Source organism: Mustela putorius, unplaced genomic scaffold (assembly GCF_011764305.1).
Source record: "Mustela putorius furo isolate JIRA1106 unplaced genomic scaffold, ASM1176430v1.1 tig00537227_pilon_pilon_pilon, whole genome shotgun sequence".
NCBI classification, from domain to species: domain Eukaryota; kingdom Metazoa; phylum Chordata; class Mammalia; order Carnivora; family Mustelidae; genus Mustela; species Mustela putorius.
In genome coordinates, this window is record NW_025422368.1 from 18,091,021 (window position 1) to 18,109,935 (window position 18,915).

General features: G+C 39.2%; 1 protein-coding gene across 4 annotated transcripts in view; it reads left to right on the top strand.

Annotated features, from left to right (window-relative positions):
- Positions 1–18,915, top strand: part of AMN1 (antagonist of mitotic exit network 1 homolog) — a 104,779-nt gene that overhangs the window by 33,113 nt on the left and 52,751 nt on the right. For 3 of the 4 annotated variants that reach the window (XM_004771790.3, XM_004771792.3, XM_004771791.3), the window contains one exon: positions 8,108–8,296. In XM_004771790.3, the coding sequence (XP_004771847.1) occupies positions 8,259–8,296 (38 nt within the window). In that variant the 5' untranslated portion in view covers positions 8,108–8,258. The remainder of the gene's footprint in view (positions 1–8,107; positions 8,297–18,915) is intronic. The other variant, XM_045073101.1, reaches the window with a different exon arrangement.

The window sequence follows — 18,915 nt, forward strand, 5'->3', positions numbered from 1 at the left end:
CTGATTTATCCTGCCTGGCACGTAATTGGCATTAAACACTTAGTTGAATAACTGTTATTAATGGCTTTCTAAAGTCTATCCAATGGAAATACCAGGAATTTGATTCCACTGAAAATGATCAATAAATGTGAGTTAGGAATTGCAGAACTTTATAAAAATAAAAATAACCAATGAAATTAACTAGAAAAAGACAGGGCTTATGCTGTCATTGCCCAGGCTCTCAGAATCTCAATAAAGACCACAATTTCCATCCTTTTCAGTTATAAAACTATAATAATTATTACTTTGGCTCAGACTGACTTATTACTCATTAATTTTTCAAAATGTTCATGATATTTAATTATCTTATCTAAAAAGCAATGACTTATAAACTGGTTATTTTCCACTCTATCTTTCCCAACTTTGGGCTTTAAAAGACTGACTAAATTCTGGGTGGGTTAAAACTATAAGCAGAAGCACCAGGAGATCAAAAGGGGTATGGAGAATAGGGTTAGAATATTTATTCTTCCAGGATCCCTCCCAGCTGGGTTGTCACAGGTGGACAATGTCCTTTTACTGACCCAAAAGCCATAGGTCCTTCTAGGTGACCTCACCTATGGCCACTCTCTCCTGGTTTTGGTAAACCAGGAAAGGTAAACCAGGGAGGAAAGTCCCTCCCTGACTTTCAGGACTAGGAGAGGTAAGGGCTTCCTGCTATTGCTAGTATAAGGGTATTAAACCACCCTTAACTCTGCTTTGCCTTAATTCCGGTCATACCTTTATGAACAGTTTCTTTATTAATACTTCCTTGCCTGACCTGTTTGAACTTGCCCATCTGTTTCCTGCAAGGATCCTGAGTCATACATTTTATGCCTCAAATTAAATCAAGGGCTAAGTCAATGGAAAATTTTAACAATGCCCAAGAATTCATAAGCATGGGCACTGTTGTTTCCAATTTGGAGTAAGACATGATATGAAATATAAAAAGAAATTAAATAAAAAGAACATGTGTTATTTTTCACATTGGCATGAATTAAGGACATTCCCACTTGGAAATAACCCATACATGGTAGGATAAAAAAGTAGTCACTCATTTGGCTTCTCTGTATTCTGTTTGTTTTCAGCCCCCTTCAGATTTATAACCTAAAGATCAGGTTTAGAAAATGTACTGGACATGGGATTGGCAAAAATATTCTAGTCCCACCTTTGTTCAGAAATTGAGAAATCAGTCAACTTTTCTGAAACACAGTGGCCTGAACTGCAAAATTAAGTTGTTGAAATAAATTATAGCTAAGATATCCATTAGTTTTAAATCTCTGAAAACTGTCAAGAACTATCAAGAGTTTTTATTTTAAAGGTGGTAAAGGGGCAACAATATAGGATTATTTAAGAACCCAGCTCTGCAGCCTAATTGTTTGGCTTCAAATCCCAGCTCTACCACTGACTAGCACATGAAATTGGGCATGTTTCTTAATCTCTTTGGGCCTCAGTTTCCTTGTCTGGAAAATGAGTATGATAACAATACAAATATGTACATGAGGCTTTCTTTGAGGGTGAAATGAGTTAGAACTTGTAAAATACTCACTGTGTGCAAGGCATTATTCTAACCCCTCAATAAGTGTTACAGAAAATTTTCCACAATTTACTGATCTAGGAGGTTTTATTCAGCAATTCCTAAATGGGGCAACATCTCATCTAGCAGATAGAAAAGAGCTCTACAAAGCTGTTCAAGACAAGAAATGTTTACAGACCAAAGTGAGATGGAACAAGGAAGTTATACTTGGCATTTGCTGATTGGTTAAAGGGCTACTTCCCTTATATGGAGGAAAGGAGAGTCTTAGAGCCAGGTCAGATAACTTGTGCTGGTCAGGCAAGCACTGATTGGTTGGCCAAGACCCACTTTTTCTGGGAAGGGTAAGCATAGAACTTAAAATTCCAGTTTGCTGATGTGGGATTAGCATAAGTGGTGCCATCTTGGACCTAGTCTAGACACTAACAATACCCAACTGAAATGATTTGGGGTTAGTAGTAAATAATAATGTATAGGTTATACTGAGCTGAAAATTAACATTAGATGAGCCATTCCTGGGGCACCTGGGTGGCTCAGTTGGTTAAGCTTCTGACTCTTGATTTTGGCTCAGGTCATGATCTTGGGGTCCTGGGGTCAAGCCTGGTGTTAGGCTCCATGTTTAGCAGGGAGTCTGCTTGGGATTCTCTCTCTCTCTCTCACCCTCTGCTTCCAGCCCCCTGCTTAATCATGTGTACTCTTGCTCTCTCTCTCTCAAATAAATAAATAAATCTTAAAAAGAAGAAGAGCAATTACTATTTGAATCTATATTTTGATTTAAGTAGTATGCTTAAGTATGCTTATATTTAAGCAGTATAGTTTAAAAGTGAAGAACCTAACTTATAGCCTGTTCTTACATTTTGAGATATGACGTGTAAAGATGATTTGAACAATTTATTGCTATCTAATTGTGTGTACATGCATTCTTTCTTTTTTTATTATGTTATGTTAGTCACCATACAGTACAACATTAGTTTTTGATGTAGTGTTCCATGATTCATTATTTACATGTAACACCCAGCGCTCCATGAAATCCATGCCCTCCTTGATACCCATTACTGGGCTTACACATCCTGCACCCCCTCCCCCCCTTTTTTTTTAAGATTTTATTTATTTATTTGATGGGGCAATCACAAGGAGGTAGAGAGGCAGGCGGAGGTGGGGAGGGAAGCAGGCTCTCTGCTGAGCAAAGAGCAGACGCGGGGCTTGATTCCAGGACCCTGAGACCATGACCTGAGACGAAGGCAGATGTTTAATCACTGAGCCACCCAGGTGCCCCCCTCACCCCTTTTAAACCTTCAGTTTGTTTCCCGGAGTCCATAGTCTCTCATGGTTCATCTCCCTCCCTGATTTCCCCCCCCCTTCATTTTTCCCTTCCTTCTCCTAATGTCCTCCATGCTGTTCCTTATGTTCCAAATAAGTAAAACCATACAATAATTGACTTTCTCTACTTGACTTATCTCACTCAGCATAATTTCCTCCAGTCCTGTCCATGTTGGTACAAAAGTTGGGTATTCATTTTTTCTGATGGTAAACACATACATTCTTAACAAATGACCCAATATTCATTACATACATACATACACACATACACAGTTGACCTAGGGGCCTGACCCCCCTACACAGTCGAAAATCCACATAAAACTTTTGACTCCTCCAAAACTTAATTTTTCATAGTCTACTATTAAGGAAGCCTTACCAAACATAAAGTCAACACATATTTTGTATGTTATATATATTTCACACTATTTTCTTACAATAAAGTAAGCTAGAGAGAAGAAAATATTAAGAAAATCATGAGAAAATACATTTGCAGTACTGTACAAAAAGAAATTCCATATAAGTAGACCTGCACAGCTCAAACCTATGTTGTTCAAGGGTCAACTGTGTGTGTGTATATATGTGCACATATCTGTAGACACTTATTATGTATTTTTCTACATGTACACAAACACACTAGGAATAAATAGCATGATTTAAGGTAACTAATGGTGCTTATTATTCCTATATAACCTGCCCAGAAAAACAAATCACAAGTTTTCTTTATATGGTAGCTAGGACAGAAAATGGAGGAAGTTCTGAGCTAAAGGAAACTACAATAAAGTGGGCACAGCAAGCAAAGAGGGGAGAATGGGAACATGACATCTTGCTCTTAGCCTAGCGCTGTCCACAAATCACTTACCATGCACCAGTCAAGACTTTAATAACCTTGCATTCCAAGATAAACCATGAATAACAGGAACCTCCTAAAAGCATTGACTAACAGGAAATCCTGAAAGCTTTGCTTCATGAGATAAGCCACAAAAATAAGAACATCCTGTTTTCCTTACAAAAAGACAGGAACATCTTATTCTTATCCAATCTAAATGGTCAGCTGCCATATCTGAGCTATAAATATCTGCCATATTATCAGAGCTATAAATTCCTCCTCTTCCATGGGATGAGCCACTACTTCTGAACTGCTAGTGAAAATGTTTTCTGAAAAGGCAACACAGGTAAAGGGGATAAAGAGGTATAAACCCGCAGTTGTAAAAGAAATAAGCCACAGGGATGAAAAGTACTGTATAGGGAATATAGTCGATAATATTATAATGACTCAGTATGGTGACTGATGGTAACTTAACTTCATCATAATGAGCATTTCATAATGAATATAACTGTTGAAACACCATGTTGTACACCAGAAACTTATATACTATGTCAACTGTACTTCAGTTATTTTTTTTTAAAGTTTCCCTGTGTTCACATTTGTCTCTGTATCTTATTTTAACAAAGAGCTATTGAATAGTCAGTAGTAGTAGTAGTAGTAATAGGATTTCCTTGGGAATTCCTGCATATACCAAGGCCAGCTTCATGGGTGGACCACTGGTGCAGTTGTACAGGTTCCTACCTTGGCTTACTGTTCTGCTTTACCATCTTGAAAAACCTAGTAACTTTCTGAAAGGGGGCTTTGCGAGTTATACTGATGATCTTAGATGTACCATAAACCTCTCTCCTGAGCACTCAAATAAAGTAGAAACAGCATTGTCTTTGGAGTTTGACAGACCTACTTACTTAGGTCTTACTTACTCACTGTCATCTATAAAATAGCATAGCTCAGACTTGATTGATGACTACATGAGATCATGTAATCATATGTTTTATACCTAGATGGTCCATAAATAACAGTTCTGAGTTATTCCACTTTACCTTCTATAAAGGAGAGCTATACCCTTTTACAATCTCCTTTTCTCAGCATAAGTCTTAATAGAAGCAGCAAGTCATGTGAATAAGAACATATGGTAAATGAGAGTTGGGCTACTTGTGTGTTCATTTCCTTACTTACCATTCATTCCTCCCATTAGAATCAGACTACATCCTCCATCACCACCTCAAAGAACCTTGATGACCTTCTTCTGGCTAAACCACCTTGAAGTGTTATCTCACTTGATTTCTCTTCAGCATGTGACAATTTGGGTTATGTTTGTCTTCTGTAGCACCCCACTATTTTTTTCTCTACCTCTTTGGCTGTTCCTTCTCAGTGTCCATCGCCGTCAATTGCTATTCTCAGCTACCTCTCCAAGGACTTGTTCTCACTTAAGGTACATCTGATCCACTCACTCTCTAAAATAAATAAATAAACCTTTGAAAAAAAAAGTTCTAAGAATTGTGATACTATGTATGCATCTTTGACCTTTAAAATAATTGGCTAAAGGGGCACCTGGGTGCCCCTCAGTCAGTTAAGTGGTTGTCTTCAGCTTATGTCATGATCCCAGAACCCTGGGATTGAGCCCCATGTCAGGCTCTCTGCTAAGCAGAGAGAGAGCCTGTTTCTCCCTCTCACTCTGCCTGCTTGTGCTTTCACTCTGTCAAATAAATGAACAAAATATTAAAAAATACACAAAAATTTTAAAAATACGATAATTGGCTAGAAATAACTAGGACTTTGTCATCTTACCTCATTATGTAATTATTTTCTTAAAAGAAAAAAAAAACCCAGCTGTGATGACTTTTCCTTTGACTAATGAGAAGAATTATGGCACCCTGAACATCTCATAATAATGAGCAATGGCCTGCATTTTCCTAGTCTTGAAGAAGCAAGTAATCAGTGGGAAGACCCAGATGGACAGCTGTGCAGACTCAACAGATAGGAAGGACCATAAAGTCCTGTTAGGGCCAATTTAATGTTAAAACCTGTTAAACGCCTAGGGCCTGCCTGGGCCTACTTAGCCATAGTGACTCCATGTTGCCTAGGTAGCCATTTTGTTGTTTAATAAATGCCTCAGCTGTTATTGATACTGGTCCCGGGTAACCGTTGCTAAAACACATACCTAAAACAAGGCCATTTTGTTGTTTAAGAAACGCCTCAGCAGTTACTAGTATCGGTTCCGGGTAACCGTTACTAAAACACACAGGTAGGAGACATCCAATGAGCCAAAGCCACATATGTAGATGTCTGTGGTGTGCCCTATAAAACTAGCCTGTGAGACCAAGGGATGGTTGCTCTCTTTGGGGGTGGTCCTGGCCGGTCAGTCTGACTTCTAACGATTGGCATGAATCAAGCTTTACATAACTTTCACTTTGTCTCAGCCTCGTTCCCTGAGCTGGTCAGTCTAACTTCTAATGCTTGGCATAGAATAAGGCTTTGCATAACTTTCACTTTGTCTCAGTCTTGTTCCTTTGACAATGGACCCAACAGTCCTACCCTCATCTACTCTATCAAGCTTTCACCTGGTATTCCAAGGTCTACATGGCTCTCAGAATAGCAGAGGATTCTTCAAAAAAAAAAAAAAATTACTGTATTAATAAGTAAATGCACATATTTTCACTGCTATTCAATCTCTTCTTTAAAAGCAAATTAGCACAATTTTCAGACTTATAGCTCCATGCCTCTATTGTCCATAGATACTGCAAAAGCCACATGTTCAACATTTAAATATTCTCCTCCTCTCTTCAAAAAACTCCTGTGATCCTCTCAGCTTAATAAATCGCACCACCATATGCCACCCATTCTCAGAATCCAAAGCCTAAAAATTCATCTCGACTCTTCACTTTCCCTCATCCCCACCAATCTCTAAATCCTATCAGTTCAACTTCCATTACCTCTTGAATCTGTCCATTCCAGTGCTACTACTATCAGCTCAGGCTATCATCAAAGTACTCCAATCTAGTCTCTACCTGTGACCTCTAGAGTTCTTTTAACACTTCACAGCCAGAGTTCTTTCTAAAACTCATTGACCTATGCATGCCCTGTCCCTGCTTAAAAACTACCTATGACTCCACCTGAAGTCTCCAGACTATGCCTGAATTGTTCAACATAACACAGCTCATCAGGCCCCATTTGGGCTTTCTGGTCAGAAGAGAGCATAGCCCATTGCCCATTTTTGTACTTTGCTATGTAAGGCTTTCAGTTTTAAATGGTTGAAAAACCAATATATAAAATTTCATGCTAGTGAAAACTACACGAAATTCAAACTTCAGTGTCCCTAAGAAAACTTTATTAGAACACAGCTCCACTCATTCGTACTGCCTATGGTTTCTTTTGAGCTACAAGTTGAGTAGCTCTGACCAAGGCAGTATGGCCTAAAAAAACTCTACAATCTTTACTGTCTGGCCCTTTATAGAAAAAGTTTGCCAACTCCTGCTCTACAATCATCTCTCACCACTCCCCCCATTGCAGCCACCTCCCTGAACTGTCTGCAGTCCTTAACAGCCCGCAGTTCTTTCTGTGAACTGCTCCCCCTACTCCTCGCTGGGTGCTCGCATATAACTTCATCTAAACATTTAACAGTTATTCTAATTGTCCTACTACTGGTCGGGTGCATGTGTTCACCACTGAATCCTCAGCACCAGCTCTATCTCCACTCTCCTTCAGTGCTTGATTTATGTGTATTGCCTTGAGTAAGCAGCATCCTGAGAAGATGAACAAAACTGGGGTCCAACTTTCAGCAGCTCACAAAAGGAAGAGAGACACATAAACAACAAATTAATCCTCAAGGAAGAATGGAAAAACTCAAAAAATAGCCGGTACTCTGCGGCATAACCAAAATGAAATAGTTCGACCTGGGAAATGGTGCCCCTTCTTTAGAATCCTGATTTGAACAGATGCCCCTCCACCATGATGAAATTCTTACTGAGCTTTTTTGCGGGCATGTAGTATCCTCATCTATAAAATAAGGCTAAATAATCCCGACTTTACAGGATTAAATGAACGTAGTTAATTGAGAGCACGTACTGAGGTACGTGCTTCAGAGAAAATGCTGGGTAAACAGCGGTCACTCCTGGTTGCTCTAAAACGCTCCGTTTCACATTAACGGAGTCCACTTCCAAGGGAGTCTCCAGTATGTGGAGACGCCAAATGCATGGACCAGCATCAAGTACAACCCTACTGGAAAAGCAGGGCTTCTATGTAGAGCGCCACTGGAGGTGTGCCGGGTTAAGCTGCGCGCGGGGCTTGAACTCCAGGGAAAACGCCTGTAAACGGAGTCCGCGAGGTGGAAAAACTACAACTCCCGTCGTGCCTCACCGAGTTTAGGGCTACTCTACATTTTATCACCTCCCTTCTCTTCTTTCCCTCTGTAGTCCCGAGCGTGGCAGCGTCCCGGTCACCGGAAGAAGCCGTGTGACGTCACGAGGCCCTACGCGTCGCGCGGGGGGCAGGAGTTGACGGACGGTCTCTGGCTACGTTTGGGCGGCCCTGGGACCACGGAAGAGGCTCTCCTGGGCGGCCGCGATGCCTAGCTCGCGGCGGGTCAGTCAGCTTCTGGATCTGTGAGTCCACCCGGTCCCCGCCTCCCCTTCGCCCCGCCCCAGCGGAGCCCTGTGCTCCCTCTCTCTCCCCGCCCCCTTCCCATCTCTGGACCTCTGAAGAGGTCCTGCTGGTGTTTCTGTTTCTGAGTTCCTGATTTATTGTCTCCTCGTAGACGACAGTTGTGCCAAGTGGGCTGCTAGGCAGGTTTGCCCCTCTGTCCGCCCGGGGCGCCCCCAGATTGGTGTCCGAAATCTCAGTCAGCCTTGACAACTCGATGCCCCGGCAATTCCTGGCCTGTTTCTGACGGGAGCTGAAAGCCTCGGTAGATCAAAACAAAATACTAGATGTGGCTCTCAGAAGCCTTCAGCAAAGTTCCACCGTTCCTGTAACCGGGATAGGTACTGATTCTTCGAGGGAGCACGGCTCCTCCATCGCTTGATGGCGATTACAGGGTTCAGCTTCCAGTCCCATTCAGCAGCTGTGTGACGATGGGGAGGAACGTAACCTCCGTGCCTGAGGTCTTGACCTGTCAAATTAGTGTAACAGCAGTACCTATCTCCTAGAGTTGTAGTGAGGAATAAAATTTACAAATGTAAAGTCCTTAGAAGGATGCCTGGTGTCAAATTTCAAGGAGCTTTACTTGGTAATAAATATTTTAGTGAGGGAGAAGCGAGAATCTCAGGCATGTCTTTGCAAACTGGCCTATAAACGGGGAATGACTAGGTGTGTTTAACCTTTACAGTGATTGGTTATTACAACGATTGGTACCACAATTTAAAGAACAGCGAGGGATTGGTTAAAAGTGATTATCTTACATTATTTTAGGGAGATGATTTAAGTTTTTTTTTTTAATGATTATCAGAGGGATTTATAAGAAATAACTTGTTAAGTTTCACTTATGTTCATGACATAAACCAGATTATGTTTCATTTATGTGATCTAACTGGTTTGCTCTGCTTGGGGGATTTTCAAGGGTGGTCTCCATTTTATTTTATCTAAAAAATTACCCTCTTTTGGTCGTTACCTCAGCGAGCTGAAAGTGTGAGCCAATATACTATTACCCCCGCTACCACTGTTGATGTAGTAATTGGGTTGTATGGTCATGTAGTTGCCATTACAAACAGTTGCATAGTCATTTTAGGCATGGGCAGTGGGATTATTGAGTTCTTTGAGTTGTGTAATCGTGATGGATATCATTTGGTGTGTGAGTGGCTGCTGAAAGGCATTTAAAACTCTTGAAAGGAGACAGCGCACTAGTGTGAGAAGGTGGGGGAGTTGCAGTGAAGTATCCTCTAGACCTAGTAGGCACTTGGAAGGCAAAAAATGAAACAAGCCTCTTCAGACTGTTTACACAGACTTTTATTCATTGTGACCTACTGACAACGGAGCCATTGGGTCCAGGTGCTATGCAGCTGTTCTCCACCCCCGTCCAAACCTTAAGCTACAGCTTTTATAAGCAAGGGGCTTGAGGTGCAGTCAAACCGGGTTATCTAAAGTGGTGTCTTTTGTGCACCAGTCATCTCTCCTCCTTACCTAAAGTGTGCCTTCTGTGTGCCACTTGAGGGTAGTATTTTGGTCAGGGCATACATTAACATCCAAGACGCCTGGAACATGTAGCCCGGTGGGAGATCATTGCATAAGCATAAACAAAATGGTGGCCAAAGATGGAGTCAGTTTTGTTAGCACTCCTACAACTAGCAAGGTTAATACGATAACTATGAGGGAAGTAATAGATAAGTGTGAAGAATTCCTGGGAGCAGAGATTCCCAGGAGCCAGGATTTAACCAACTAAATAAATCGGTGGAAGAAGTATCACCTATTTGATGAAAGACCGACATTTGATCTTTAGGATCTTTTAAATTGGGAGTCATAGTTCCTAATTTATTAACATGGAATTTTTTTTTAAAACCAGTTAGAGCATATGCATCTCTTTGTTAACTAGTTAGGGTGTCTAAGGCTGTGTAGTTGTCTAATATAACTCTGGCTAGAGAGTTTATAGATTTTTGCTGTGATTGTAGGGATTTTGCAGAAGAGACGATTTCTCTTTGGAAATTTATAATTTTTTAAAAAGATTTTATTTATTTATGACAGACAGAGATCACAAGTAGGCAGAGAGGCAAGCAGAGAGAGAAAGAGAGAGAGAGAGATGGGGAAGCAGTCTCCCTGCTGAGCAGAGCCTGATGCTGGGCTCTATCCCAGGACCCTGAGATCATGACCTGAGCGGAAGGCAGAGGCTTTAACACACTGAGCCACCCAGGCGCTCCTCTCTTTGGTAATTTAAAAGCAGTCTTTTGTTGTTGTCTTTTCCAATAAACTAACTAAGTTCTCATGTCTTCATTTGGAATCCATCACAGAAAGCTTCTTAGACCTGGTGGAAAATAAGTTTTTTAATATTGTTTAGTGCCTTACACTTTTGAATCATGATTACTTAGGATAAACATGAGGATGTCTTATTTCGGGAGTGTTATAGGTGACTTCCTTCTCTCTCTCCCTCTCTCCCTTCTCCTCTCTTTTTTCCTCTGAAAACAAAACAAAACACCACTTGATTAAATAGGATCAAAGGTCATTGTGAAAAAACACTTAGTTATCTATTCAACCAAAGCAACAAAAAGATTTCAGAAGCAAATATAGAAAGTACATATTTGTTTAAAAAAAAAAAAAAAGCCTTAGCTCTTTTTAATGTTGAAAAGATTATTTTCCTAAGCAATCAAAAACCTGATAAAGACTAAGTGAAACACAGGAAATTATTTTCATGAGACATAGAATCTTTGTTTCCTAGACAAAATACACTAAAGGTAAAGAAAACCTTTCAAAATCTCTTACTAAAAACAGACTAACAATCCAAGAAACTCTGTCCTTTTAACAGAGAGAAAAGTAAACTGTTGTTTTTTGTTAGTGTATTATTCAACTCAGTTTTGGAAAACTTTATAAATAAATACATTTAATTTTAGCTAACTTTGACCATGTAGCATGAAATTTCTTCGCAAGCCTTCTGTAACTTTCTGCATCCATTTAGATTTTTGTTTTATTCCTTTTTTCTTTCTCATGCTGGGATAACCATTTTAATTTAGGACACAATTACTCTTTTTTTCCTTAATAAGAACCCATCCTATATTCTTTGCATTCTCTTCATATAAAATACACATCCCATTCTCCTCTCATACTTTGTATACATAGTTTTCTTTTGCTCTTGTTTTAGTAGGCTTCTATTTACTTAGGGATTATGAATTTTAAGTGTTAGTAACCTTTATTTTCCAACAAAAACTAGGAAGCAGGCAATGGTAAACATCTGCCATACATCAACACCTTGTAGTAGATTAGCAAATTTATGAACACTTCATTACAAGAAATTATATTTTTTAAAGACATGCACTTTCACAGTACATTTTTTAAATGTGGCAAAAGACATGTCTACAAAGATCCATGTATTTTTTTGTTTCTTTATAAAAATTAAGTTGCCAAAAGTAAATAAACTTAAACATAAGTTTGGCAATTAATGTTTCAATACATTATCTTATTTGGAAATGACCTACGTTTCATTTCATTTCACTCATCTACATTAGATGAATATCCATCATCTAATTTGTCTACTTAATTTGTTTTTAATAATTATGCTTGGATTAACTGTTAATACCTAACATCTTAAGTTTTTCTTGCTTACACATTTTGTAATGGAGATTAGCATCAGCTTATTTGACTAGTAAACCCAGGTAGGAAAGATTGTATTTTTGCATTATATTTAATGTTGACTACTCTGAAGACATGCCTGTTTTAATTAAATCAACACATTTAAACTATTTGCAAAGCTTTTATTCATTGAAGATTATCCCAGATCTTATGAACTCGAAAATCATTTGGGTTAGTTTCTATATTTCTGAGAGTTTTGAGAATGCTTAACTTATATAAGTACTTATTTTTCTTCAAGCAAATTAAATAGAGCTCTTTTTCAAAATCACATATACATGATACACATTCATAGACACATATACATCAATACATAGGCAGTTGTAAATAGATTTTATAGCTTTCATTTCAAAATTTTAACTGTGTGTCAAGTATAGTAATACAAAACTCAAAAGAACAGCTGGACCCAGATTGTGTTTCTGGCAGATAGAATAATTGAAATTTATCTACTCAGATGATTTAAGCTTTTTACCACAAGTTTTTTATTTGTGTGCTGCAAGAATTCTCTAGAGAGCTATTTTTGGAGTCAATTTGTCTTTTTTTTTTTTTTTTAAGATTTTATTTATTTATTTGACAGACAGTAGGCAGAGAAACAGGCAGACAGAGAGGGGGAAGCAGGCCCCCTGCCGAGCAGAGAGCCTGATGTGGGGCTCGATCCCAGGACCCTGGGATCATGACCTGAGCCGAAGGCAGAGGCTTCCACTGAGCCACCCAGGTGCCCCTGGAGTCAATTTGTCTTATAGACACTTTGGCATACCAACAAATGAATGCATTTATTGTCTTTAAGAAATTTTTCATCCTCTTGTTTAAAAGGTTTTCCTAAGGTGGGCTATTTTATGTAAGTTAAGGATTTTCCCATAATAGTCAATACAGTTCCACTTATTCTTTGTAAAGTTCACTCATTTTTTTCAAAAAGGTGTAAGATCTGAGTTTTGGACCAGTTGGAACCCATCTTTGCCTTTGATTCCTTAGAAATCTTAATTAATCGGGGGTACTGTTTTTCAGTGACTGTTCCAAAACAGAGGGGATCACATATTTCACCCTCTTTTGAACAGAATAGCGTGACTTACTGAAAAGCTTCAGTAAAGATTACTCAGTAAAACCAGAAAGGTCAATGCAAAGGGAATTGAGTTTGAATCTGAGAAAGACTTACCCTGGAATTCCATGTTTGGTAAGAAAGCAGTGTGCAATGGGCTTCATGGCTGTTGGATCCTGGTTACTCACTGGCCTTGGGACTGAGTTGGGATCATCTTTGGATCCCACTTCTGACACCAGAAACTATTAAAATAAAATTCAGAGTTTTACTTGATAGGAATATTTTACTGAGCGAGAAATACATTGTCAGCAAACTGGGAGACTTCAAACTAGAAGTGGTTAGAATCTCAGAGGGATGTAATTACAGGATGGCTTACAAGGTGAGAATGAGGAAGTTGTTTAATCTTTACAATGACTGGTTATTTACAAGAGGAATTTACACAGTATGAAGATTCCTCAGAAAGTTAAAAATAGGATTACTGTATGATCCAATAATTTCACTACTGGGTATTTACCCAAGGAATACAAAAACACTAATTCAAAAAGATATATATACCCCATGTTTTTTTTTTCCTTTCTTAAAATTAACATATAATGTAATGTATTATTTGTTTCAGGGGTACAGGTTTGTATACCCCTCTGTTGATTGCAGCATTATTTTCAATAGCCAAATTATGGAAACCACCCAAGGGTCCATTGATAGATGAATGAATGAAGACATGAAACACATGCAATACATGCTTATGCACACATGCATGCATGCACACATTGAAATATTATTCAGCCATAAAAAAGAATGAAATATTGTCATATGAAACAGCATGGATGGAGCTAGAGAATATAATGCTAAGTAAAATAAGAGAAAGAAAAATATCATATGATTTCACCCTTTCTTTTTTTTAATTAACATATAATGGATTATATGGGGTTATAAGGGGTACAGGTCTGTAAATCACCAGATTTACATGCTTCACAGCACTCACCATAGCACATACCTTCCCCAATGTCAATAACCCTACCACCCTCTCCTGACACCCCTCCCCGCGGCAACCTTCAGTTTGTTTTGTGAGATTGAGTCTCTTATGGTTTGTCTCCCCCCCAGTCCCATCTTATTTCATTTATTCTTTTCCTACCCCCCCAAACCTCCTATATTGCCTCTCAGCTTCCTCATATCAGGGATATCATATGATAATTATCTTTCTCTGATCAACCTATTTCGCTAGGCATAATACCCTCTAGTTCCATCCAAGTTGGTGTAAATGGCAAGATTTCATTTATGTGTGATGGCTGCATAGTATTCCATTGTTTGTGTGTGTATGTGTGTGTATATATATATATATATATATATATATATATATACCACCTCTTCTTTATCCATTCATCTGTTGATGGACATCTAGGTTCTTTCCATAGTTTGGCTATTGTGGACATTGCTGCTATAAACATTCAGGTGCACTTGCTCCTTCAGATCACCACATTTGTAACTTTAGGGCAAATACCCAGTAGTGCAATTGCTGGGTCATAGGGTAGCTCTATTTTCAACTTTATGAGGAACCTCTGTGCTGTTCTCCAGAGTGGTTGCACCAGCTTGCATAACCACCAACAGTGTAGGAGGGTTTCCCTTTCTCTGCATCCTCGCCAGCATCTGTCATTTTCTGACTTGTTAATTTTAGCCGTTCTGACTGGTGTGCAGTGGTATCTCATTGTGGTTTTGATTTGTATTTCCCTTATACTGAGTGATGTGGAGCACTTTTTCATGTGTTTGTTGGCCATCTGGATGTCTTCTTTGTAGAAATGTCTGTTCTGTGTCCTCTGCCCATTTCTTGATTGGATTAATTATTCTTTGGGTGTTGAGTTTGATAAGTTCTTTATATATTTTGGGTAATAGACCTTTATCTGATATGTCATTTGCAAATATCTTCTTCCATTTTGCCAGTTGTCTTTTGCCACTTCCAGTCGGTGACGAGAGAAGAATTAGGCACAAACAAGTCAGCTGCAAAAGACTGGGAGCAGGGGACAACAGTCGAAAAGGACTGCTGCCAACTCCACTGTCTCACTTTTATTAGATAGAAAACAATAGCCAACAGAAGGATTGAAGACGTTAGTCACGTCTTGCAGGCAAGCAAGGAGGAGGGTAAGGTTTATACTTAACTAAGCACATTAAAAGGACTCATCTAACTAACAACGAGCACTTCTGAGAAGAGAAAGGAGTGACAACGAAAAAGGGAAGCAGGCGGTTTTCGTTCCACCCTGAGCTGATCGGGCGTTCCCGGGTGCTCGGCTTCCCTGAAGCAGGAGGCGTTCTGCCCTGGGTGGGCCAGGCGTTCCCCGCTGCCCGGCTTCGGTTAAGGGGTGGCCTTCTGCCCTGAGTGAGCCAGGTATCCCCAGCTGCCCAGCTTCTGTGAAGGGGCGGCGTTCCACCCTGAGTGAGCCAGGCATCCCCAGCAGCCCAGCTTCATGGTCGTACATTGTCCTTCTCCCCAAAGACCTGTTGTCAGTATATGTATTTCTTAAGGCCATATCTAAATGTGCTTGGCAACTGGTAAAATCCTCCAGGGGTTACAGTTTAAGTAACAAATTGTTCCAAGGGGCAGCAACAGTCTTTTGGTTTTGTTAACCATTTCCTTTGCTGTACAGAACCTTTTGATCTTGATGAATTCCCAATAGTTCATTTTTGCCCTTGCTTCCCTTGCCTTTGGCGATGTTCCTAGGAAGATGTTGCTGCAGCTGAGGTTGAAAAGGTTGTTGCCTGTGTTCTCCTCAAGGATTTTGATGGATTCCTTTCTCACATTGAGGTCCTTGAACCGTTTTGAGTCTATTTTTGTGTGTGGTATAAGGAAATGGTCTAGTTTCATTTTTCTGCAAGTGGCTGTCCAATTTTCCCAACACCATTTCCCATTGAAGAGGCTGTCTTTTTTCTATTGGGTAATCTTTCCTGCTTTGTCAAAGGTTAGTTGACCATAGAGTTGAGGGTCTATTTCTGGGCTCTCTATTCTGTTCCATTGATCTATGTGTCTGTTTTTGGGCCAGTACCATACTTTCTTGATGATGACAGCTTTGTAATAGAGTTTGAAGGATGGAATTGTGATGGCACCAACCTTGGCTTTCTTTTTCTTTTCTTTTTTTTTTTTTTTTAATATTTTTTATTTATTTATTTGACAGAGAGAGATCACAAGTAGGCAGAGAGGCAGGCAGAGAGAGAGGAAGGGAAGCAGGCCCCCTGCTGAGCAGAGAGCCCGATGTGGGACTCGATCCCATGACCCTGGGATCATGACCTGGGCCGAAGGCAGTGGCTTAACCCACTGAGCCATCCAGGCGCCCTTGGCTTTCTTTTTCAATAGTCCTTTGGCTATTCGAGGTCTTTTCAGGTTCCATATAAATTTTAGGATTATTTGTTCCATTTCTCTGAAAAAATGGGTGGGATTTTGATAGGGATTGCATTAAATGTGTAGACTGCTTTAGGTAGCATAGACATTTTCACAATATTTGTTCTTCCTATCCATGGCATGGAACCTTTTTCCTTTTATTTGTGTCTTCCTCAATTTCTTTCATGAGTACTTTAGAGTTTTCTGAGTATAGATTCTTTGCCTCTTTGGTTAGGTTTATTCCTAGGTATCTTATAGTTTTGGGTGCAATTGTAAATGGGATGGACTCCTTAATTTCTCTTTCTTCTGTCTTGTTGTTGGTGTAAAGAAATGCAACTGATTTCCGTTCATTGATTTTATATTGTGACACTTTGCTGAATTCCTGTACAAGTTCTAGCAGATTTGGAGTGGAGTCTTTTGGGTTTTCCACCTAAAGTATATCATCTATGAAGAGTGATAGTTTGACTTCTTCTTTGCCGATATGGTTGCCTTTAGTTTCTTTTTGTTGTCTGACTGCTGAGGCTAGGACTTCTAGTAGTATGTTGAATAGCAGTGGTGATAATGGACATCCCTGCAGTGTTCCTGACCTTAGCGGAAAAGCTCTCAGTTTTTCTCCATTGAGAATGATATTTGCGGTGGGTTTTTCATAGATAGCTTTGATGATATTGAGGTATGTGCCCTCTTATCCCTACACTTTGAAGAGTTTTGATCAGGAAAGGGATGCTGTCCTTTGTTTAATGCTTTTTCAGCATCTGTTTAGAGTACCATATAGTTGTTCTTTCTTTTATTGATGTATTATATCACATTGATTGATTTGTGGATGTTGAACCAACCTTGCAGCCCTGGAATAAATCCCACCTTGTTGTGGTGAATAATCCTCTTAAGGTACTGTTGGATACTACTGGTTAGTATTTTGGTGAGAATTTTTGTATCTATGTTCATCAGGGATATTGGTCTATAATTCTCCTTTTAGATGCAGTCTTTGTCTGGTTCTGGGATCAAGGTAATGCTGGCCTCATAAAATGAGTTTGGAAGTTATCCTTCCATTTCTATTTTTTGGAACTTCCATTTGGAAGTTTGGAAATTCCAAAATGGAATTTTCATTTTCTCTGTTTCCAGAGAACAGGAATTAGCTCTTCTTTATATGTTTGGTAAAATTCCACTGGCAAGCTGTCTGGCCCTGGGCCCTTGTTTGTTGGGAGATTTTTGATGACTGCTTCAATCTTACTGGTTATGGGTCTGTTCAGGTTTTCTATTTCTTCCTGATTCAGTTGTGGTAGTTTATATGTCTCTAGGAATGCATCCATTTCTTCCAGATTGTCAAATTTGCTGGCATAGAGTTGCTCATAATATGTTCTTATAATTGTTTGTATTTCCTTGATGTTGGTTGTGATCTCTCCTCTTTCATTCATGATTTTATTTATTTGGGTCCTTTATCTTTTCTTTTTGATAAGTCTGGCCATGGGTTTATCAATCTTATTAATTCTTTTCAATGAACCACCTCCTAGTTTTGGTGATTTGTTTGTTTGTTTGTTTGTTTTTTGTTTCTGTTTCATTGATTTCTGCTTTGATCTTTATTATATCTCTTCTGCTGGGTTTAGGCTTTCTTGGTTGTTCTTTCTGCAGCTCCTTTAGGTGTAGGGTTAGGTTGTGTATTTGAGACCTTTCTTGTTTCTTGAGAAAGGCTTGTATTGCTATATATTTTTCTCTCAGGACTACCTTTGCTGTGTCCCACAGATTTTCAACAGTTGTGTTTTTATTATCATTTGCATCCATGAATTTTTTCAATTCTTCCTTAATTTCCTGGTTGACCCCATTCATTCTTTAGAAGGATGCTCTTTAGTCTCCATGTATTTGGGTTCTTTCCAAATATCCTCTTGTGATTGAGTTCTAGGTTCAGAGCGTTATGGTCTGATAATATGCAGGGAATGATCCCAATCTTTTGGTACTGGTTGAGACCTGCTTTGTGACCCAGGATATGATCTATTCTGGAGAATGTTCCATGTGCACTTGAGAAGAATGTGTATTCTGCTGCTTTGTGATGGAATGTTCTGAGTATATCTGTGATGTCCATCTGGTTCAGTGTGTCATTTAAGGCCTTTATTTCCTTGTTGATCTTTTGCTTGGATGATCTGTCCATTTCAGTGAGGGGAGTGTTAAAGTCCCCTACTATTATTGTATTATTGTTGATGTGTTTCTTTGATTTTGTTATTAATTGGTTTATATAGTTGGCTGTTCCCATGTTAGGGGCATAGATATTTAAAATTGTTACATCTTCTTGTTGGACAGACCCTCTGAGTATGATATAATGTCCTCCTTATCTCTTATTATAGCCTTTGGCTTAAAATCTAATTTGTCTGATATAAAGATTGCAATCCAAGCTTTCTTTGGGTGTCCATTAGCATGGTAAATTGTTTTCCACCTGCTCACTTTAAATATGGAGATGTCTTTTTGTCTGAAATGAGTTTCTACTAGACAGAATATTGATGGGTTTTGTTTTTTATCCATTCTGATACCCTGTGTCTTTTGATTGGGGCATTTAGCCCATTTACAAT